The sequence below is a fragment of the Pelophylax lessonae genome (genome assembly GCF_965119305.1).
Source record: "Pelophylax lessonae genome assembly, chromosome: 8".
Taxonomy (NCBI): domain Eukaryota; kingdom Metazoa; phylum Chordata; class Amphibia; order Anura; family Ranidae; genus Pelophylax; species Pelophylax lessonae.
In genome coordinates, this window is record NC_138775.1 from 86,719,348 (window position 1) to 86,742,693 (window position 23,346).

Here is a 23,346-nt window from a genome sequence, read left to right on the forward strand (position 1 = left end):
TGTTAGTTCACCTTTTTTAGCTTTTTTCTAGTATGATGAACTTACACTTTAACCCCTTCACGTTGATAGGAGGCAAATATGCGGCCCCATGGGACTGGGCTATTTTCCATTTGGCCGCATTTTGAATATCTCCCTTTGTGCTGGGAGGGCGCTGCAAGACGTGCTCCTAGTACAGAGATCGGGGTCTCACCGAGAGCCCTGAGTCCCGTTCTAATGATTGGGACCCAGAATGGCCAGTTCCAGGTAACCCGATCGCTGTGATAGCCCACCCCCATGTTTTCTGTCTCTGTGAATGGATGAGAGAGATACATTGTATCATTCTCTGTTCCTGCAGAGGTGGAAAATAAATAAATAAATAATAATAATAATTACAAAAATGAAATAAAATAAAAAAAATACCTAGATCAAGGTTTGATCTAGGTCAGTATTTTTGGACAGGATTTTTTTTTTTTTCAAATTAGTATCAGTGTCCGTTAGTGTCAGTGTGTTTTAGGTAGAATTTAAAAAAAGAAAAAGCAAATTGCGCACTATTGATTCTGGGGTGTACTACGGGTAAAAACAACATACACATATGGTAATATATTTTGTGGTGTTCTTTGGTGGTAGGCTATCGTAGTAGCAAGAAATATACATTTAAATTAAAAAAAAACTTTTTTTTTTTTTTTAATTCGCAGATATCCATTACCATTTACCATCAAATGAAAGCCCAATTTGTTCTGGAAAAAAACAAGGTATAAATCACCTTGATGCACAAAGTAGTTGTGATGATATGTACGGTTTTACGAACACGGTTTTACTAAAATGACAAAATTGGGCTTAGGCATTTAGATTGGTTTTACCTGTAGGTGTGAAGAGGTAGGTGTGAAGGGGTAGGTTTGAAGGGGTTAATGACTTATCTCCACTGATTCATTCTTTATTGGAGGGTTCATCACAATATACCTGATGGAGTTTCCATCAGGTATATTTTGCCTCAAAGCAAGCAGACAAGCAGTTGTGCTGTGCTGCCTCTTTACCATGATGCTCGAAGAGTCTTTTAATAAATGATTATTTGTAAAGCAAAGATCATGCATGTATATATATATATATATATATATATATATATATATATATATATATATATATATATATATATATATACTGTATATATAACAGAAAAACAATTTAAAAAAAACAAAAAAATGGACTGACAACCACTAAAGTCTATCTATATTTACATTCCCAGCACCTAAATAAAAGATATGTATCTACCAGCCAACCAGAAAACGATAATAGTGGTTAACAGTATACATACAATCACCCTAAAAAGCGATATAAAAAAAAAAAAAAGATTTAAATCAATTTTACACAGAAAAAATACGTTGTTTTAAATGTAATAGGTGTGTTTCAATCCTCTACCAAGTTTTTAAAAGAAGAGATCAAGGAAATGCTTATAAAATATGTCAACTGCCCCCTTTAATGCAAATACACTGCTCAAAAAAACACATCAGATCTCAATGGGGAAAAATATAATGCTGGATATCTATACTGATATGGACTGGGTAATGTGTTAGGAACGAAAGGATACCCCACCGTTTGATGGAAATGAAAATTCTCAACCTACAGATGGCTAAATTCAAAGACACCCCCAAAATCAAAGTGAAAAAACGATACAGCAGGCTAGTCCATTTTGCTGAAATTTCACTGCAGCAACTCAAAAATGGTACTCTGTAGTTTGTATGGCCCCCATGTGCTTGTATGCATGCCCCAGACTGAGGCTCAACCTGGTGGCATCAGATGGACCGAAAAATAATGTCCCAGAGGTTGTCCTATTGGATTTAGGTCAGGCGAGCGTGGGGGCCATTCAATTGTATCAATTCCTTCATCTTCTAGGAACTGGCTGCATACTCTCGCCACATGAGGCTGGGCATTGTCGTGCACCAGGAGGAACCCAGGACCCACTGCACCAGCGTAGGGTCTGACAATTTGTCCAAGTATTTCATCCCGATACCTAATGGCAGTCAGGGTGCCGATGTCTAGCCCAGGGTTTCTCAACCAGGGTTCCTCCTGAGGTTGCTAGGGGTTCCTTGGGCAATGGGCAATTTCTGCCTCTCAGATAAGTTCCCAATGACACCATTGTTCCTTTTAGCTATCTGTAAGGGGGTAATTCTTCTCAATGATGACACGAGTAAGGCTCATTCTTCCCACTGACTGTCACACTAATGTGTCATTTTAATTTTTAGCAGGGGTTCCCCAAAAAACAGAAATTTATTTCAAGGGTTCCTCGGTGTTAAAATGGTTGAGAAAGGCTGGTCTAGCCTGTAGAGATGTTCTCCACAGATTCTCTAGACCCTTTCACGTCTGTCACATGTGCTCAGAGTGAACCTGCTCTCATCTGTGAAAAGCACAGGGCGCCAGTGGTGGACCTGCCAATTCCGGTGTTCAATGGCAAATGCCAATCCAGCTCCATGGTGCCGGGAGGTGAGCACAGGGACCACTAGAGGACGTCAGGCTCTCAGGCAACCCTCATGAAGTCTGATTGGTCAGAGACATTCACACCAGTGGCCTTGCTGGAGGGCTCTGGAAGTGCTCATCCTGTTCCTCCTTGCACAATGGAGCAGATACTGGTCCTGCTGATGGGTTAGGGACTTTCGACGGTCCTGTCCAGCTTTCCTAGAGTAACTGCCCGTTTCCTGGAATCTTATGCATGTTCTTGAGACTGTGTTGGGAGACACAGCAAACCTTCTGCTAATGGCATGTATTTATGTGCCATCCTGGAGAAGTTGGACTGCATGTGTAACCTCTATAGGGTTCAGGTATCGCCATGCTACAAGTAGTGACACTGACTCTAGCCGAATGCAAAACTAGTAAATAACAGTCAGAAAAGAGGAGTAGGAAAAAAACATGTCAGCGGCCTCCACCTGTAAAACCATTTCTGTTTTGGAGGTGGCTTATCTAGTGCACTGGTTTATTTAATTACCACCAAAGCAGCTGAAAACAAATTACCTTACCCCCTCTTCTACTTAACTGACCAGATTAATATCCCAGGAGTTTCATTAACTTGATTCTATACTCTGATTAAAAAGTATTCCTTTCATATTTTTGAGCAGTGTATAGCGATACAAGGTCTACTTTTACTATGTAAAAGAAAAAACACAGATTGCAGATTGTGTTTTGATGTGGAACCTTCAGATTTTGTAACACCCAGGACCTAACTACAAAGTACTTTATGATAAAATTCAAAAATATTGTGTTCCTTAGCAGAGTGGCCCTTTCATAAAGGCCCCTGTTGGATCCCTGACAAACGCTGTTTTATTGCAAGTGTTATCCAAGTGTTATAATGAGTGGAACTCATTCTAACAATAAATATGATCATCATACTATATAAAAATGTAAAGAAACTGGAATCTTTGCGGTTAGAATTAAAACAAACAGTGTACCTGTTATTCTAAAGTACTGATCAAAAAGCCCAATGTTTACAGACTGAAGATCACTGAACTTTATCACTATACAGCAGCAACGATGGAATAAACTGTGCTCTAAGCTGGCATTGTTTTGGTTGCAGGAATCTATTGGGAAAGAAAAAGAAAAGTTACATTTCCACTACAAACAGTAAAAAGTACAAACCTCCTTTTGTTTTTCACATTAATGATGTGATCGGAACAATCACTTACTCAGCGGTATCTGATTTATCTTTTTTATTGTGTCATCCAGCACAAAATAAATTGCCTTTGTTGACAGCAAAACACAAGATGTGATTTCAATGTCTGGTGTCCGATAAAATGAAAGGGATGACCACATAAGGTGCCGTAATTCTTCATTTTCATCCTGTAAATCAAGTCACATGAAACAGAAAAAGCTGACTAATTGTTCTAAAACAAAATAAATTTTTATATTATTGATGAAATATGCGATTCACTAGTTAAACTATTACATGCCTAAAGAACAATTCCAGCTAAAATAAATAAGGGAGCTTACTGAGTCAATTCGGTAAACACTTTCCTAAATAGAACATTTGCTTTTCATTAAACTGAACTGACGCTGGAAGCAATAATGAGCCTGCCACTGCTGACGACCTGCTGAAAATGCTAATTGCCTGGCTGTCAAATGACTGACCTGGAACTTGTATGTAATGTAGTCAGTGAAGTCAGAAAATCTAAATACTTGTTCCAGATCAGTGACTTGCCTGAGAGTAACGGCTGAAGGTCGGGTACATTTCTTTGCTATGGCCCCTGAGGTGGCAGATTGGTCGGATATTCATGAACCTTCTCTTCGGCAAAGACACAGAGATGACCAAGAAGCCTGAAGGTTGCTTCATCGTTCCTTGCCCTGCTTTGGAGATACACGATTAACTGCACATGTGGTTCTGTGAATTTAACCCTGGCCAGGGACCAAGTTCCTATGTTCCAGAATCTTATATGGTTCTTTTACTGTTCATCATCCATGGCTTCACTTGAATACAGTCAAGTTTGTGTAGCACTGCCGATGGCAGGGCATGGTATATGCTGGGAGTTGTGTGGCAAGTGTACCACTTTCTCGTTGCACTTTTGTTTGGACGAGTCGGTTTACCTACTCAATTGTTTAATTGTTCTGAGGCACCGTTGTGCCTTTCCAAATTGAATTCCGTTTTTATGTTATTTTTTTGGGGGATGTCACGCTCACTTATTCCACCATGAACTTTGGCTGACTGGGGTTACCTACCAATGGAGACTTCCTGCAGTACTGGTCCCAGGGCCAAAGTCATCTTGATGCCTTGCCATAGTGCGAATATATCTACACGTGTCCCATGACTGATGTTCCTGTAGTAACTTGGAATGTTTGAGGACTTGGCAGCCCTTTGAAAAGGGTGATGGTATCCGCAGTCCTCCGCAAATACCATCCTGTGATTTTTGGACTGCAGGAAACACATCTTACAGAGGAGTCTATAAGCTGCCTACGTTATTCCTGGGCAGACGTATCATTCTACTCACACATCCAATTCTAGGGGGGTGATTATTCTGGTACACAACGCCCTTGACTTCCAGGAATTTCAATCGCACATTGACTCCAAAGGGGCGTTATGTATTCTTATATTGCAAACTGTATACTGTCACATATGCATTAGCGGTAATATATATTCCTCCTCCGTCTCCTCAGTAGTGCTGCGAGACTTTGTATCTTTCATGCTTATTAAACCTGACGTCCCTGTCTATGTGCTGTGAGATTTTAACTGTGTCTTGGACCTGAAATTGGATAGGCACCCTCCATCCTTTTTACCGGCCTTACCCAGGGGTACAGCTCTCCCCCGCTTCCTTACGGAACTGGGCTGGATAGGTATGGGACGTATGAAGTATCCCACTCTCATTTAATTCTCATGCTTCTCTAAAACACATTCCTCGCTCTCACGTATAGACCTTTGTGTGGGCTCTGCATCTGCTTTTTTTCCCTAGTGAACAAAATAAATGAATTATGCACATAGAGGGGTCTCTGATGCCTTTTGGTTGAAATTACTTCCCACGGGTAATAACATTCAAAATCTCATATTGAACACTTCTTTGGCGATAACGCCTCATATGATGATGGCCTAGTCCAATGGGATGGGTTTAAGTGCTTCCTCAGGGGTGTCTTTATTTCTACTATAAAGAGTATTAAGTCCAATACAAAAGCCCATGAGGAACAGCTGACCCAGCACGCTCGTAGTTTGGAGGAGGAGTATATAACTAATCCAACAATAATAGTCGATATGTTTGTTTCAATGCAGGTCTGAAGCCAGGTTTAATGCAGCGCCTCAAACAGTCACTGGATGGAGCAAATATCTTTCCTGCAACCACAGACAGGGTTGACAGGGGAATCCCTTCTGCTGAGACGTATTCTCCCAAGGGGTGGGGGGAGCCATCCCTGCTGGGAGAAGACAGTGATTACCACTAGTGGATATACCAGCTGCTAGCAATAATCACATGTAAAATCCAGCAGGCTGGTTGTACCCTAACAGCTGCTTGCAATAATAGCATGTAAAATTCAGCAGGCTGGTTGTACCCAAGTTGATCGATCAACTTAGGTACATTCAGCCTGCCCATCCATAGTTCAAATCTCGGCTGGTTCCTGCTGAACCGGCCAAATTTGAACCATCTATGGCCTTAGTTACAATTCGTTTTCTGCTGTCTTGAAGGCAAAATTGCTGCAATGTAACATAAGTAAGTTCTCTTGGTTTGCAAACTGTTGTTAAGCTTTACAAGCATGGTACAAATACAACTGTTGACTAGTACAACTCAAGCTATATGATCACATCTTATGCTCTGATTGTACCAGTGCATTTACTGATCTATCCAATCCGAATTAGGCCTCGTCCAAATGGGACCATGGCATGTGTGCCCCATGCAGGGCTGAGTTGTGAAGGCACAGGGATGCAAAGGTGTTGCATGCATCCCAATGATGGCATCTCATTGCTCTCTGAGGACAAGTGGTTGGACAGACAGCTGTGGTGTTCCAATAGGATATCCATATGGGTGCAGTTGTGAGTCCCTGAACTCATCCTAGATATCCCCAAATGCACAAATAGTGAGTTCAAGAACTCGCATTCGCACCCACATGGATGTCATACTGGGATACAGCGGCTTTGTCTATGCAGCCACGTGTCCCAATAGACAACAATGGGACTCCAACATGGGGATGCACACAACATCTGTGCATCCCTGTGTCGGCAAAACACGACCCTGCACGGGGCACACATATCATCACCCCTCCGTGTGAGAAAGGCCTAACCCATACAAAACGAAATAAGGAAGTTATTCAAGTTTAGATTATTGTCAGGTCACACCAGTGTTACGTACAGTGATGACAGGCTTTTTGAACTAATGCTTACAGTTTTTTGCCTTCCTTCCACCCGTTTAGAAGAAGTGTCAGCAATTATGACAGTAAAGGCTAAAAAGGTTCTTGTATCCCGTCAGCCTGCACTGCTCCCTCTGTCCCCCTCCCGACCTTGCATCCCCAGGCAGTAAGCCTTTTGCCTATGAAGATAATAATAATAAGATAATATACTTTACTGTCATTGTATACATAAAACAAAATGTATCAAGACACTCTTTACAACAGCCATAAAACACTTCTCAACAAAACTACACATACATACTCTTAGCACACGCCCACATATCTGTTTAAATATAACAAAATATGAAATGTTATTTAAAAAATTAAAATTCCACAAAATTCTTAAAAAACGCTGTAACTGGTGGGGTTACGGACAATGCAGCCCTGGGGGAAAAAACGATACTTACATTTTACATGTCCTGTATCTTTTCCCTGATGACAACGGGACAAGCAAACTGTAACCTGGGTGGGATGGATCACTACTAATAGCTTTTCCCCGCATATGAAACCTCCAGCCCTCTGTGGGTGACAGTGGGAAAAAGTTTAGTGTTCTCTGTTTGTTCTGAGCTTTGGAACTCACCGCCATCATGATAATGTGCAGGCAGTCTGAGGTTTCACAGGCAGCAGCCAGACACTTTGGTGACATGTATACCTGGGTGCTCAGCAGAGTGGGCCATCTTCCACAAAAAGCCTCCAACACTGCTAGAAGTGTCACAGGTGGAAGAAATCCACCTCCCTACTACTGACAGAAGGCATACTGTAAGGGCAGCCAATTTCAAACATTTTATTTTATTATTTGAGCAGCCTGAAATGTATTACATGTGGATAGTTCCTCTTTATTATGTCACACACAGACATACAGTTTTCTATCTGGATATGTATATATATATATATATATATATATATATATACATACACAGTGGGTACGGAAAGTATTCAGACCCCCTTAAATTTTTCACTCTTTGTTATATTGCAGCCTACTAAATACTGAGCAAAGGGTCTGAATACTTAGGACCATGTGATATTCCAGTTTTTCTTTTTTTAAAAATCTGCAACAATGTCAACAATTCTGTGTTTTTCTGTCAGTATGGGGTGCTATGTGTACATTCATGAGGAAGAAGAATGAACTTAAATGATTTTAGCAAATGGCTGCAATATAACAAAGAGTGAAAAATTTAAGGGGGTCTGAATACTTTCCGTACCCACTGTATATCCTGTGTACATACCTCAGAAACACTGTTACGGAAGAATTCCACAATGCTTTTCCCAGTAAGTGCAGCAATAAATTGCAGTGGTTCAGATGCTGGCAGGTGGAATGGTATCTGGTTTTCTTCACTTAATTTATGATGTAAACTTTCAGAAGGGTATGTGGTAGGCAAGGTCATTGAAGGTTTAATAGTACTAGAAAGGAAAAACAAAAAGTTAATGTTGACAGTTTTAGAGATCCTGAAAGAAGGCAACATACTATACTAACAACATAAACTACATCCATGCCACGTCAGTGCTCATCCGTGCCACATCAGTGCCACTACCGTGCTTATCAGTGCCCTACAGTACCTCACAAAAGTGTAACGGGAAGTCAGGAAATGACGGTGCTCCCTGCATGTTGGGTCTCTGTATGTGGCCAGGCTGTGGAAAAGTCTCACACATGTGGTATCGCCATACTCAGGATGAGTAGCAGATTGTATTTTGGCATGTCATTTTTGCTATGTTCAATGCTAGGTGTTAGAAATATCTTATGAATTGACAACTTTGTGTAAAAAAAAAAAAAAAATGCATTTTCATTTACTTTCCACATTTTCCAAAAACTTGTGGAAAACAAAAGACATGTTCAAAAGACTCATTATGGCTCCTAGATTATGTGTTGGGGTGTTTGCTTTCCAAAATGAGGTAATTTTGTGGTCATTTCCATTGTCCTGTTGCTCCATTATGTGTGTAATTTTTGCTTCTAGAACACCTGACGGTGCTACTTGGATGTTGGACCTCTGTGTGTGGAAAAGTTCCACACATGTGTTAGCGCCATACTCAGGAGGAGTAGCAGAATGTATTTTGGGGTGTAGTTGCAAGTATGCCTATACAGTGTGTGAGAAATAACTTGGTAATATGACGATTTTGTGAAAAATAAAAATAATATAAATAATAAAAATCTTCATTTTGCAAAGAATTGTGGAATTGTGGAAAGAAATTACAACTTCAAAAAACTCACCATGCCTCTTACTAAATACCTTGCAATGTCTACTTTCCAAAAAGGGGTCATTTAGGGGGTATTTGTACTTTACTGGCTTGTTAGGGTCTCAAGAAATGAGATTGGCCGTCAGTACATCAAGTGTGATCAATTTTTCAATGATTGGCACCATAGCTTGTAGACTCTATAACCTTGACAACGACCAAAAAATGTATACTTATTTGGGTTATTTTTACTAAAGAAATGTAGCAGTATAAATTTTGGCCAAAATTAATGAAGTAAAATTACTAAATTTGCAAAATTTTAAAACCGAAAACGAAAAATGCATTTTTTAACAAAATATTTGTTTTTTTTTTCATTTATAGCGCAAAAAATAAAAGGCCAATTATGACTTAATACCACCAAAAGAAAGCTCTGTTTGTGTGAAAAAAGGGACGAAAATTTCATAAGGGTACAGTGTTGCATAACTGAGTAATTGTCATTCAAAATGTAAGAGCACTGAAAGCTGAAAATTGGTCTGATTAGGAAGGGGGTTTAAGTGCCCAGTGGGTAAGTGGTAAAGAACTCAAATACCCGCACATACCTGCAGCAGATTTCAGGATCTCCTGCTTTGCTGGAATCCTGGGATTTCCACCTTTTTACTTACTGCCCATTACAAGGAGGAAGTGCGGTTGTACGATGTGTAAAGGGGACTGTAAGGGAAAGGTAAGCTTCAGCAGTGTCTGCTTGTGTTAAACTTTTGCCTGTCAGAACATTTTGGACTCTGCGCAAACCAGGCAGTACTAAAAGCTGCTACAGGTATGTACTGGCACCTTTACTGAGTGTCGTACGTCATATCTGTCAGTAACTGTTTGTTTTCTTATAGTGTCATTTTTTAATCAATAGTGTGTTATTATTAACAAAAATCAGTCCAAACCCCGTATTCATCCGCCTATTTAAATTTCTCAATATATATGAGGAGAACACAAGTGCAGACCAGAGTCTTAAGTATAGGGGTCGCAGAGGTCGCAATTCCGACCTAGCCCCATGCTTCAGGGGGCCTGTGTGCCCCCCCGTCCCCCGTCACATTTGTCTAGACCTGGATGAGAGAGGCAGCAGCATATAGCGGAACTGATGCCCTGCATTTTGCGCCTGCAGCCTCTGAATGCCTGCAGAAGGGAGAGGAGGAGAAGCAGGTATTCTGTGGCTGCAGGAGCAAAATGCAAGGCATCGATCCCGCTATATGCCATCCTTCCTATCCACCTGGTTGCTAGTTGTTTCTGGCAGTCATCAGCTGCTAGAACTACTGACTCTGCCCCCTAGCTCCAGATTTTTGCCTCTAGGCTTCTGTTGGGTAAGAAAGGAGCATTGCTTCCCTGAGGCCGTTCCCGCCTGGTAGCCTAGAAGAAAATATATTCTCTGCCACAGCAGTGCCCGGCACCTAAGTATACAGTGTGTCCTACTGAAACAAAGCCCCCCTATTATCACACTGCCCCTGTCACACTACCCCCCTGTAATATTGCCACCTCCCGCCTGTCACACTGCCGTCTGTCATACTGCTCCTCGCACACTGCCCCCACCACCTGTTACACTGCCAACTGTCATACTGCTACCAGTCACATTGCCCCCCCCAGCCCCCCACATCATACTGCCCTGTTGTCCCAATACACCCTCCCAGTCATACTGCCCCCTGCGGTCACACTGTACTCCTGTCATTCTTCCCCTGTCACACTGCCTCCCTCCTATCACATGCCGCCCCCCATCACACTGCCCCCCCTCTTATAACATTGCTCCCCTCCTGTCACACTACCCCCCTCATGTGCCCCCCCTCCTGTCACACTGCCCTCTTCTTGGCATACTGCCCCCTCCTGTCACACCTCCCAGGTACCCTTCTCCTGTCACACTGCCCCCCCCCCCTTATACTGCTCCCCTCTTGTTACACTGTCCCCCTCTTTTCACAGATCAACCACCTCTGGCCCCATACTTTTCTGAATGGACACAGTGAGTGATCTGTACCGTACTCACTGTGTCCATTCATAACTGAAACATACTAGACTGTGTTTAGTATGCTTCGGTTTGTGAATGAATGGGAAGCGTTGTACAGAGCTACTACTGTCCAGTCATTCTGTGCAACTGAGGCTGCAGAGATGGAGATTGAGGACCCCCCATGCTCAGAAGAAATGACCCTCCCTGCCAGGGTCAGGGGACCCTGAAGAATCTAGTTACACCTCTGGTGCAGACTAATAGCTCCAGCCACATATAATGTGGGGTATGCAAGCAACCCAGGATGGTTAACACTTGCAGCTCCCAGGAGACCTGGCAGTGAGAACATTCCACAGTCTACATCCTAGGTGTGTACTAAGATTTAATTATTTTGTGAGGGGGGGCATATAGGATTTGTAATTAAATGTACTTGGCCTGGCAATTATACATAGAGTTATAAAAATTTTGACTCCACTACTAAGAAGTCATTTGCAAACCTATACTAAAATATTACAAGAATAAAATGACAGGTATCTTGTTTGAATGGATTAAAAAAAAAAAAAAGAATGACTGAAATACTTATCCTGAAATTCGAATGCATTCATTTCCGTTCATTGTGGTTAACAAAACCAAAAGCTTAAAGTGGTTATAAACCTTAAAATATACCCACGGAAGGCACTGTCCTCAGGTGATACATGGAGATTAAACAAATCCTCCTACAGTCTTCCCTTCTCTACAGCCTTTCAGAATGCAGAATTCATACAGCTTGTCTGAGTTTTTTTAGAAAGCAGGGGCAGGGTTACTGAGAGCCGATTGGACCAGAGAGTGCAAAATCTGGTGCAGCTGTGCATGGTAGCCAATCAGCTTCGACAATAAAACCTGAAAGCTTATTGGTTTCTATGCAGGCTTCACCAGATTTTGCACTCTCCAATTTTAGTAAATCTACCCTTAGTGCTCTGGATTGAGACAAGTACACACTGTAGAGCGACAGGCTTTGTTCATATTTCATGTCTGAGGCTTACAACCACTTTAAATATTAAGTCACGTGGTCTTTGTTAAAGGGAAGGCTCAGAGTTTATGCTGGGAGCCCTCCCATTCAACTTAGATCATGTGAGAAAATGCTTTGCGGGTATGCCTAAAAAATAAAGCTTGTAACCCAAAATTTGTTTGGTTAGCCAATTTTTTTTTTCCTATAAAAATGCGAACATAAAAGAAGATATAACAAAGTCCTTACCAAACAGTCTGCAAATGTGTTTTCTTGGTTTCCAGAAGGTTACCTTGTGTACTTTTCAAATTCATTAAAGCCTTTAAAATGACTACGCTTTTAAAATCACGAAGGGAAGTTCTGAGTAGTTTGTACAGATATAAAAAGCGGCATTTATCTTGAGGTAAAACAAAAAAAGCAGTCATAGACATGGAATCCAAAATTAACTGTAGAACATGGCCTTCTTGGAGAGATCGGTTCTCCTCAGTGGATTGGCACATTGGAAGTACAACTATAGAAGCAAGAGGAACTCTGCTCAGGCTGAAGACATTTTGGGAACAGTCAGACAGTTTTTTATTCCTAGAGACCATATGATAATCTATTTGGACCATGATCATATCTTGTTCAGTAAAGAACAACCAAACTGGCAGAACATTTTCAGTATTGTAATTAGAGTTGAGCTTCATGATACAAAAATGCGTAGAATTAAAATCTGTGCACCTAGAGTTTTTTGTTTGCAGGTTTTCTTGGGTGTTCCTCTTAAAAAGGTCATCAAGATAAAGCAAACACACTGGAAAAAAACCTTTAACCTCACAATCTGCTACATTTATCTTGTGTTCCTCTACTAAACGTTGAAAGAAACTTTGGAGCCCAGCTTCGAAACTTGACGCTGAGACAGATGGCAGTGAAACGCTGTTTTGTGAACATCGTTCATGTAAACATGAAGAAAATTCTTCCAAGTTTCGAGAGTCTGTTACTATAACTATGTACTCCTCTCCATTCCTTATATTAAGCGCTAAGCAAGTCTCTGGTATTAGAACTCCAAATTCAGTGACATCTCCATAATAAAAATAGCAAACTAGTTTTAGCAAAGATGGAAGGGAACTGTGGCTTTTTTCTGGCTCCTCCCGATGGACCTCAAACAAGGCAATTAAGGTGTCAGTCAACACAAGGCATGATGAAAATGGTTTAACATTATTGTCTCCCTGAAGGTGAACTGAGAAGTTCCAAAGTACTCGAACAATACTGATATTAGTGTCTTGAGGACATGAAGGAGTTCTCTCGGACAGACTCCACTCTACACTATGGTCTTTCTCGTGAAGTCCCATTTCAAAATAGCCATCCGCTGGTTCACAACAGTCTCCTCTTGGGTTATTACTTGTCTCCAGCTTTCCAGCTAGATGCTGCTTCTGCTTTAGTGCATGAGCAATTGATGTGGAAAAATAAGGAATAAAATCTTGATCAGTGTCAGTATTTGAGACGCAAGGGATAGGAAAAAGGGAGCAGTGAAGTTCTGGTAATATTGTAGGTTCCTCTTCTACTGTAATCAGACTTTCCAATAAAAGGACAAAATGAACAAATTAGCTCTGTGAAACAACAATATGCTCAAGAACAGAACAAGACATATAATTTAATCTATAAACAGTCACATATATTGTTTTATTGATCAAGGGAAAGGGGGCACGTGGACCAAAAAAGAGACAAGAGGAAGCGTAGAATAAGTAAGAAATCTCAAATATAGGATAATAGTTTTTTGCAACTGTTTGTAACAGTTTTGTATGTATCATCTGAAATCTGGCAATAAAAATGATTAGAAACAAAATGTCAAATATATTTTTTTGATGGAAAAAAAGAAGAGCGACAAGAAGTAAATCCGTTACAGACCATGTCAAACAGAGAACATGAAAAGGTAAAGAAAGAGAAAAGAAAGCAGTTGTGACACAGCTTGTATGGCAAAAAAGGCCAAAGCATATGAAATTAAGGATAAAGAGCAATCTGATATGACAGATAATTCACACAAGGGAAATCCTCTCATCAGGATGTAAGCATTATCTAATTGTGATCCCAGGCAAGTTCTAGGGACAATTCACTCTACTGTTTTGGTGCATTTCATTATTGCGCAGTATGTCACACCAGGAGGGACAAAAAAACAGACGTGTAATTTTTTGGATGCAGCACACCACAACCTGGAAAGGGGCGTTACCATGCACTGTTGTGTACTGCTCAAATGTTCATTCAGTTTGTGTGCATTGGGGTGTCAATGAAAACAAATGGCATTACATTTCACTAATACATGTAATAGTACTGTAATGCACCACACTTGAGAGGGGTGAATGGGCCCTTACATTTGTGCATTGTATTTAACATATGCACATTCTGTTGTGTTTTGTTAGAGCAGTTCATTCATTTGAACAGGCTGCCCAACACTGCAAAAGACACAAAAAGGTGCATGCACCATTTTTAGCAATGCAGCACATCACAATTCACAGCAGTATATTATCCTATGTTGTGGTGTGCTGCTACGCAGGGGTGTTTGGGTGCCATACAAATAAAATGGCACCACAGCACATCAACCTGTATAATGGTTGTTGCAACGAGGTGAATCCAGCCCTAATATAATGCAAGAGTTCTTGAATAAAATGAGAAACTGCTATTTTACATCATACACCAACCTTAAACAAACCTGCACAATAAGAATGTGGAAAAACAAAACCAAACATTTAATAATAAGTAACATTCCATATGAATTTCAATTTAAAAAAAATGCAGGCAAACTGCAATGAAATAATGACATCCACTTGTTAAAAAAAAATAAATAAATAATAGCTTTTTACGCTCAAAATAACTCAAATTTGGATAAAATACCTTTAAAGCTTATGTACACTATCGGCGTTAATCTTCCTTGATGTGCTTGATAAATACAGGCTAATTGCAAGGGCACATAGAAAAACACTTGCTTTGAACATGTCTGCATTTTAATGCAATGCACCACAACACTCCACAATGCAGCAATGTGGTGTGAAGAAATATAGAGAACAATTGTTATCTATGTACCCTGTTCACATCACAACAGTACATTAAGGCTATTTATTTGAGGTGCGCTGCACAAAATGCAGACATGCCGCATTTTTATGAAGCACAACTCACTGCATTGCCTGTCAACACAGTGCAGCGCATAACAACTTGATGCGGTGCATAGATCTGTCATTTTGTGCCACTTCAATAAGGTTAAAAAAAAAAAATGCATGCAGTGCCTTGAGTTGTATCAATGCAAAGCACTGCCCCACACAAGGATTTTTGATGACAAAAAGTACAACGTAGCAGATGGAATGAAAACTACATTTTATGGTTATGTGAATTATTCCAAAATGTGTGTAAAAAACTTACCTGACCACATGAAGATTTGTATTATCATTTTGTAAAACTACATCTGGTTTGGATAACTGCAAAGAGGAAAATACAAAAGTTTAAATTATTTAAAAGCATTTTAATCTCAACATAGCTTATACCTTTACACAAGTATGACAAGATACCTGGGCATACTGTTACTAATAGAAATGTTCATTCTTGGAACTAATTAGAAAAAATAGGAGGGAGGGGTATAGGGGATCCAAACTCCCCCAGACTTTCTGCAGTAAAAGTACCTCTCCTCCCCAGTGAAGGGATTGACAAGCCACAGGGACAAATCCGACTCTGATTGGCTGCTGACCTAATCCATGGGGAGAGAGGAATGATATAATGCTACCAGGAGCTGAAACCCTTCTATCAAACCAAGGAAATCAGAGGCAAGGAGAGGATTGAATGGACAGATCAGGGTTGCAACTGTCTGTATATTTATGGGAAGTTTGTAGAATTCTTACAATATTTTTTTGCTTCCTGTGACTGAATTAACCTTGTCCATAAAAATGACCCACCTCTCGAGTCCCCATCAGCAAAAACGACTGCTCTGCAGCTGCATTTGCAGAAGACAACTACTATCCCAGCCACCATATGCGGGTGTTTAAACAGCAGGCTCTTCCTACAGCATATTGGTGCGGCTTAAGAGAAGACTGTGAAACAAACTCCTTCCTCTGATACTTTTCTTTCCTTACACAGACCTTGCCCTGGAAACGGATGAATTGAAGCAGATGATCCCCTCTCTCCCCACTGTTCACTGCAGGTAAATATACTGTGGGATACTGGGCTGTGTTAAAGTGGGTCTAAACTTACTTTTCCTTTAATGGTTCAAATTCCTCGACGGCCCTGGCATCTCCTGTTGGGTACTGGTCTTTGGCCAACTTAATTGGCTAGCACTGGCTGCATGTGCAAGAGTGCATTAATCCCAACAAACATAAAATACAAAAAACTGAATTTTTGTAAAATCTTACCGTAAAATTCCTTTCTCTGAGTCCTCCGACAGTCGCCGCCACTTCATAATCTTCACTAATGGGGTAATTGACCTTTGCTCCGCAGGAGTAGCTAGGCAACAAGATTTGTTAATATCAAAGCTTTTAACATATCACACCCCTAGGGGGTGGTCCCCTCAGTCAATACCTCCCTGCTTCCAGCATTCTCAACTCAGTTTCAGTAGCATAGCAGTAGAGTACATAAACAAACCCCAAAAGAGGGGCGGGGGCGGCGACTGTCGGAGGACTCAGAGAAAGGAATTTTACAGGTAAGATTTTACAAAAATTCAGTTTTCTCTTACGTCCTCCGACAGTCGCCGCCACTTCATAATCTCCACTAATGGGGACGTCCAAGAGCAGTGTAGACATGAGGGGTGGGAAAAACACAGCCGCGCCTAAAGCAACGCAGTACCCACATCAGAGAAAGGAACCTTACGAAAGTAAGAGAACCAACGGGGCAACAGGAAAAACGTGCTCAACAGGAGCAACAACCCAGGAAAGAACAAGTAACCCAGGGGTAAAACACCCCAACAGCCAAGGACCCAAACAAGGGACCCTAAGGCACTGCCGCACTAAGAACTTTACGGCCAAAGGAAGCATCTGCCGATACCTGAACATCCACTTTGTAAAATTTTGAGAAGGTGTGAACGGACGACCAAGTCGCCGCCTTACACACCTGGGCCACAGAAGCCTGATGACGATAGGCCCAAGACGTACTCAGAGATCTGGTAGAGTGCGCCTTCACAGGGAAAGGAGGGACCTTCCCCTTCAAAGCATAGGCTTGCACAATGGTCTGTCTGATCCATTTGGCAACGGTCGCAGCCGACGCCGCCATGCCCTTCCGTGGACCCTCTGGAAGGAGAAATAGAGAATCCGACTTGAGAAAGGATTTTGTCGATGACAGGTAAACCCTGATCGCCCGAACAACATCCAAGGAATGCAAGGCCACCTCCTTTGGATGCTTAGGCTTCGCGCAAAGCGAAGGCAAGACAATGTCCTCATTGAGGTGAAATTCCGAGATCCTCTTCGGAAGAAAAGAAGGATTAGGTCGTAAGACCACCTTATCCAAGTGAATCACCAAGTAGGGAGAGCTGCAGGACAAGGCCGCCAGCTCCGACACCCTGCGAGCCGAAGTGATTGCCACCAAAAAGGCAACCTTCTTGGACAACAGAGACAACGAGATCTCCCTGATCTTTTCAAAGGGAGCATGCTGTAACACGGACAGAACAAGGTTTAAGTACCATGGAGGTACAGGGTACCTCCGAGGAGGGGCCAAGTGTCGCACCCCTTGAACAAAGGTGCTAACCAAAGAATTAGACGCCACAGGGCGTTGAAAGAGAACGGCCAGCGCAGAAATCTGACCCTTAATCGTGGCCAACGCCAAACGCTGGTCCACGCCCGTTTGAAGAAAAGCCAACACCCTCGACACCGAATATGAGCGAGGGGAATACCCCCTGGACTCACACCAGGCAAAATACGCTTTCCAAGTACGGTAGTAAATCTTCCCTGAAGAGGCTTTTCTAGCCTCGATCAAAGTGGGAATGACCTCAGGGGAGAGACCTCTATCCTTCAGGACCTGGCCTTCAACAGCCAGGCCGTTAAAGCCAGCGACTGTAAAGCAGGATGGAATATCGGTCCTTGAGACAGAAGATCTTCTTGAAGTGGCAGACGCCACGGAGCGTCGACCGCCAGATTCACGAGGTCTGCGTACCAAGACCGGCGAGGCCAGTCTGGCGCCACCAGAATCACCGCGTGCGGTTCCGAGGCCAACCTGCGAAGGAGCCTGGACAGCAGCTGAATCGGTGGAAAGGCATACATCAGATGATACTGATGCCAGGGCGCCACTAACGCGCCTGAGGCGTCTGCCCGAGGATCGCGCGTCCTTGCCACGAACCTTTCCACCTTGTTGTTCAGACGAGACGCGAACAGGTCCACATCTGGGGAACCCCACTTCGCGCACAACATCTGGAAGACATCCGGGTGAAGGGACAATTCTCCCTGGTCCAGGGTCTGGCGACTTAGATAATCCGCCTACCAGTTCTCCACCCCCGGAATGTGAACTTCAGATATCGCCGGGACGTGCGTCTCGGCCCAAGACAGAATGTCGGCTACTTCCCGAGCTGCTCGGGCACTCCTGGTGCCCCCTTGGTGGTTGATGTAGGCCACCGCTGTGGCATTGTCCGTCTGCACCCGAACCGGACAGCCCTGAAGCCGTTCTGACCAACGTAGAAGGCAGAGATTTATCGCTCGCAATTCCAGAATGTTGATCGGAAGGGAGGATTCCGCCTCCGACCAATTTCCCTGGGCGGACAGAACGCCCAGAACACCACCCCAGCCCGACAGGCTGGCATCCGTGGTGACCACCGTCCACGACAAAGGACGAAAGGACTTGCCCCCCCGACACCGCCGGGGACTGGAGCCACCACAAAAGACCCCTTCGGGTGAGGCGGCTCAAAGAAATCCGCAGATCCAGAGATTGCGGACGCCCGTCCCACTTGGCCAGGATCTCCGCCTGAAGATCCCGCGTGTGAAACTGGGCGAAGGGAATCGCCTCGAAAGCCGAGACCATCAATCCCAGACACCTCATACATGTCCGGAGGGACGAGCACTGGGTGTCCCTGAGGGACCTGACTTCGTCCTGAAGTATCCGGAGCTTGTCTTCCGGCAGGAAGACCTTCGCTTGAACAGAGTCCAGGATCATCCCCAGGTAGGGAAGACGAACCGACGGACACAGCGTTGATTTCGGAAAATTTATCGTCCAACCGAACTCCTGCAGAGTCTGCATCGTGATGGACAGGTCGTTCACCAGGCCCTGACTGGTCGCAGACCGAATCAGGATATCGTCCAGATACCCCAAGACAGAGATGCCCTGGGCTCTCAATAAAGCCAGGACCGGTGCAAGCACCTTGGTGAAAACCCGCGGAGCCGAAGCGAGCCCAAAGGGTAACGCCACAAATTGGTAATGATCCTCCGCAATGGTGAATCGAAGGTACCTCTGGTGACACTCGAAAATGGGGATGTGAAGGTACGCATCCTTCAAGTCGATGGAGGCCATGAATTCCCCCGGAACCAGGGCAGCCACCACCGAGCGCAGGGATTCCATGCGGAACTTGCGAACCCGCACAAAGCGGTTCAGAGCTTTTAAGTCCAAAATCGGACGTACCTTGCCCTCCTTTCTGGGCACAGTGAACAGATTGGAGTAAAACCCCCGAAATCTGTCCCGAAGAGGCACCGGAACCACCACTCCCTGGGCCCGCAGGTCCCGCACCGCCAGGTGCAGATCCTGCAAACGCTCCGGAGACAGCTGAAGATTTGAGGGGGAAAATCTGCTCGCCGGCCGAGAGAGAAACTCGATCTTGTAACCAGATCGAACGATTTCCTGAACCCATCTGTCCCGAATACGGGCCAGCCAGGGTTGAAGAAAACCGAGCAAACGTCCCCCCACCCCAGAATCGGGTGAGGGCGCCCCTTCAGGCCGAATTGGCATGGGCAGCGGACCCGGACTGGCCGGACTTCTGCTTACCAGCCCACGGCTTCTTCTGGGAGCCTTGGCCCTTGAAGGGCTTGCCCTTGTATTGCGACCGAAAGGCACGAAAGGACCCCTGAGAGGGCCTAAACGAGGTATTCTTCTTACCACGAACAGACTTATTCTTCTGAGAGTGGGGTAAGAGAGTGCTCTTACCCCCGGAAATCCCCTTTATCAGAGAATCCAAAGACTCGCCAAAAAGGCGTAAATTAGCTAAAGTCTTGCGAGATGATTGGTCAACCGACCAACATTTCAGCCATATCAGGCGACGGTTCAACACCGCCACACTTGAGAGGCGTGCAGCCAAAGGGACTAAATCCAAGTCCGCATCACACAAATATATGACACCCTGATGAATTTGATCCACCATAGCCAATGTTGTCGGCGGAGCGGAGTCAGCCACCAGGGTGCGCCTGAGCACCTGCGTCCAATCCGCAATAGCCTGGGCTGCCATAATGGAAGCAAAAATAGGCTTCAGCATAGAACCAGCAACCGTATAAGCATGACGGGCAAGAGACTCCAATCTCCTGTCCGTAGGGTCCCGGAACACCGGGGTATCCTCAGCAGGAATCGCAGTAGATTTATTCAAAACTGCCACCGCGAGGTGGCACACACCAACGCTCATCAGTGGTGGGTGTAAATGGATAACGCAGCTTGAACTTACTTGGCACAGTAAAGGGCTTCTTTAAATTGCGCCATTGCTCATCAACAGCGCGTTGAAATTCCGCAGGGCAGGGAAAAACCTGCGCTGTTTTGTGCTTCCTTTGCGTCCCTTAAGAGGACATCAAAGCAGGAGGACATGGTTCATCCTGCAAACGCAGTGTTTCCTTGATAGAAGCAACCAACTCATCCATGAGTGCAAGCTCTTCAGGCGAGCCAGGGGGAGAATTATCAACTCCTACCTCAGCCTCCCCCTCAGACCCCACAAGGTCCAGAGATGAACGAGACCCTGAGAAGGGCACTCCAGCATAGTAGCCCCATCGCCCTCTGAATCAGAGGAAATAGACAATCTGGGCCGTTTTGCGGATCGATCAGCCATAAGCATCTGAGAAGCCAAGTTCGCCACAATAGCAGCCAGATCAGCCCCCTCGGGGGATGCAGCAGCCCCTTGGCCCCCCACCAAGGTGGGAGGAAACTTGCAATCCTGAGAATCCATGCCCCAGTAATAATTGAAATGAAGGACTGCCCCTTTAAGACAGCGGCGAGCGCAGCCCACCGCACACTACTGTATGTACCGACCCCCACAGGGATAAGGAACACTGAGCAAGGAAATATAGGATAAGGAAGGTAAAAAACCTGAAGAGACCACACAGGCTGCTGCCACCGATCGCTGTTCCAGAGCAAAAGGAAGTGATGCAATGACTAACCGCCCTATAAAGCCTATGCAGGCTTCACAAACATGGCCGCTCGGCTGAGGCATTGTAGGCAATAAGAAAATGGCACGACATGTGGCTGCATGAGCGATCGCCGCCAAAATGGCGGAGTTTGGCGCCAAAACACAGCGCTGTACCACACAGGGCCGGTCACCATGGTTTGCCGAAAAAAATGGCGGGCCGCATCAGCCGTCGCCGCACAGCATGTCTAAGCCCAGTCTGCCCCATACATCTCACACAGCAGAGCGGGAGAGCCCCCCCCCGCAGCCCACAGAAAGGCAGCTATTCCACACAGGAATCTGACAGGGAGCTCAGCACATACACAGACATGCGGGTCACACAGTCACAGACTGACACCCAAAACAGACAGGTCCCCACATAGAAGTGCACTTACCATTCCGGATGGCGTGGGGAGCCTTCTCTAGCAACCAAACCGCTGTACTGAGGACAGGGAGCGTCGCAGCCAGGACGCAGTGGAACTGCGGTGCGAAACCGCAAATGGCGTCCGTTGAGGTAGCCACCTCACAGATAGCATCCCTGCAGCGAACAGGGATGGGTCGTTCAATGTGCCAGGGAAACCTGCGCTGAACGCTCGATGGCAGGCTGGGAAGCCCCTGGCCCTAAGCCCTGGGATCCAGGGTGGCCAGTCCGAGACCCAGCTCCGCATGATCATCTTCATCCGAAGAAACTAAACTAATGCTGAGAAAAGAACAGCTAAGTAAAAGAAAGAGAAAAATACTCAAAATAAAATCAAAAAGAGAATAGAAGGCTGAGACTGAAAGCCCCAGCACAGGATCAGCCAGCTACTCCTAAGCTAGGCAATTGAAAACTGAGTTGAGAATGCTGGAAGCAGGGAGGTATTGACTGAGGGGACCACCCCCTAGGGGTGTGATATGTTAAAAGCTTTGATATTAACAAATCTTGTTGCCTAGCTATTCCAGCGGAGCAAAGGTCAATTACCCCATTAGTGAAGATTATGAAGTGGCGGCGACTGTCGGAGGACGTAAGAGAAAAAAACTGCTGCTCAACCAGAGTAGGATGAATCTATGCACTGGCTGAAATGTCACCACACTCCGACAAAGATCCATGCAGCAAAAATGAAGCAAGCAATCAGGTATCATTCACAAATATAAATATCAACTACATGGTGGGTATACAACACGAGAGGCTAACGTGTTTCGGCTACACAACCTTACTCGTAGTACATCTAAAAAAAACATACAAAACAAATAATTAACGTCCCTTTCACACTTGTGCAACCTAAAAGTCCCGCTATTTTGACTGAATCTAAAGCAAGGCCTGTGTAATCTTGAAGTCTATGGACCTCAAAACGCAATAAAGTTGGACCAAAGTAGCGCAGGGACTACTTTGAGGTTGCACAGATATAAACAGTACTCATTGGAAATCATGGAGTACGAAAACCCAAAGCGGTAGAAGCAGGTGGACAATTCAAATCGATTAGGCAACATTACATATTTGGTAAAAACAATATAAATACAAATACAATAAACAATGGATCATTTTATGACATGCATAATTATATACTGTATATATTTTATTATCTCAGGTACAATCTAAGCAGCCCCTGCAAGTAAAAAGATCATCATATACAGTGGGCAAAATATTATTCGATCCCCAGTGAACTTTGCAAATGTGCCCACTTCTAAAAAAATGAAGGGTCTATAAGTTTTGTCATAGGTGTATTTTAAATGATAAAGACCGAATATCAACCAAAAATCCAGAAAAAACACGTTATATGTTATAAATTAAATTAAATGTTATAAATTGAGTTGAAGTTCAGTGAATAAAATAAGTATTTGATCCCCTGCCAAACAACAATAATTCTGGCTCCAGTGTGTGCTCATGTGGTACACAGATTAGTCCTGTCAATTTAAGAAGGTGCTTCTAACGACAACTAGTTATGTGTATAAAAGAATCCGGTCCACAGAATCTTTTTCTTCCATTCAAATCTCAGCATCATGGGCAAGAACAAAGAGCTGCCAAAGGACGTAAGGGACAAGATTGTAGACCTGTACAAGTCTGACATGGGCCAAAGACCATCAGCAGGCGAGAAGGAGACAACTGTTGGAGCGATTATTTGCAAATGA

General features: G+C 43.8%; 1 protein-coding gene across 2 annotated transcripts in view; it reads right to left on the minus strand.

Annotated features, from left to right (window-relative positions):
• Positions 1-23,346, minus strand: part of NISCH (nischarin) — a 184,850-nt gene that overhangs the window by 48,829 nt on the left and 112,675 nt on the right. For both annotated transcript variants that reach the window (XM_082265847.1, XM_082265846.1), the window contains exons 15-19: positions 15,342-15,397; positions 12,204-13,505; positions 8,049-8,223; positions 3,651-3,804; positions 3,417-3,545 (exon numbers count right to left, since the gene is read on the minus strand). In XM_082265847.1, the coding sequence (XP_082121973.1) occupies positions 3,417-3,545; positions 3,651-3,804; positions 8,049-8,223; positions 12,204-13,505; positions 15,342-15,397 (1,816 nt within the window). The remainder of the gene's footprint in view (positions 1-3,416; positions 3,546-3,650; positions 3,805-8,048; positions 8,224-12,203; positions 13,506-15,341; positions 15,398-23,346) is intronic.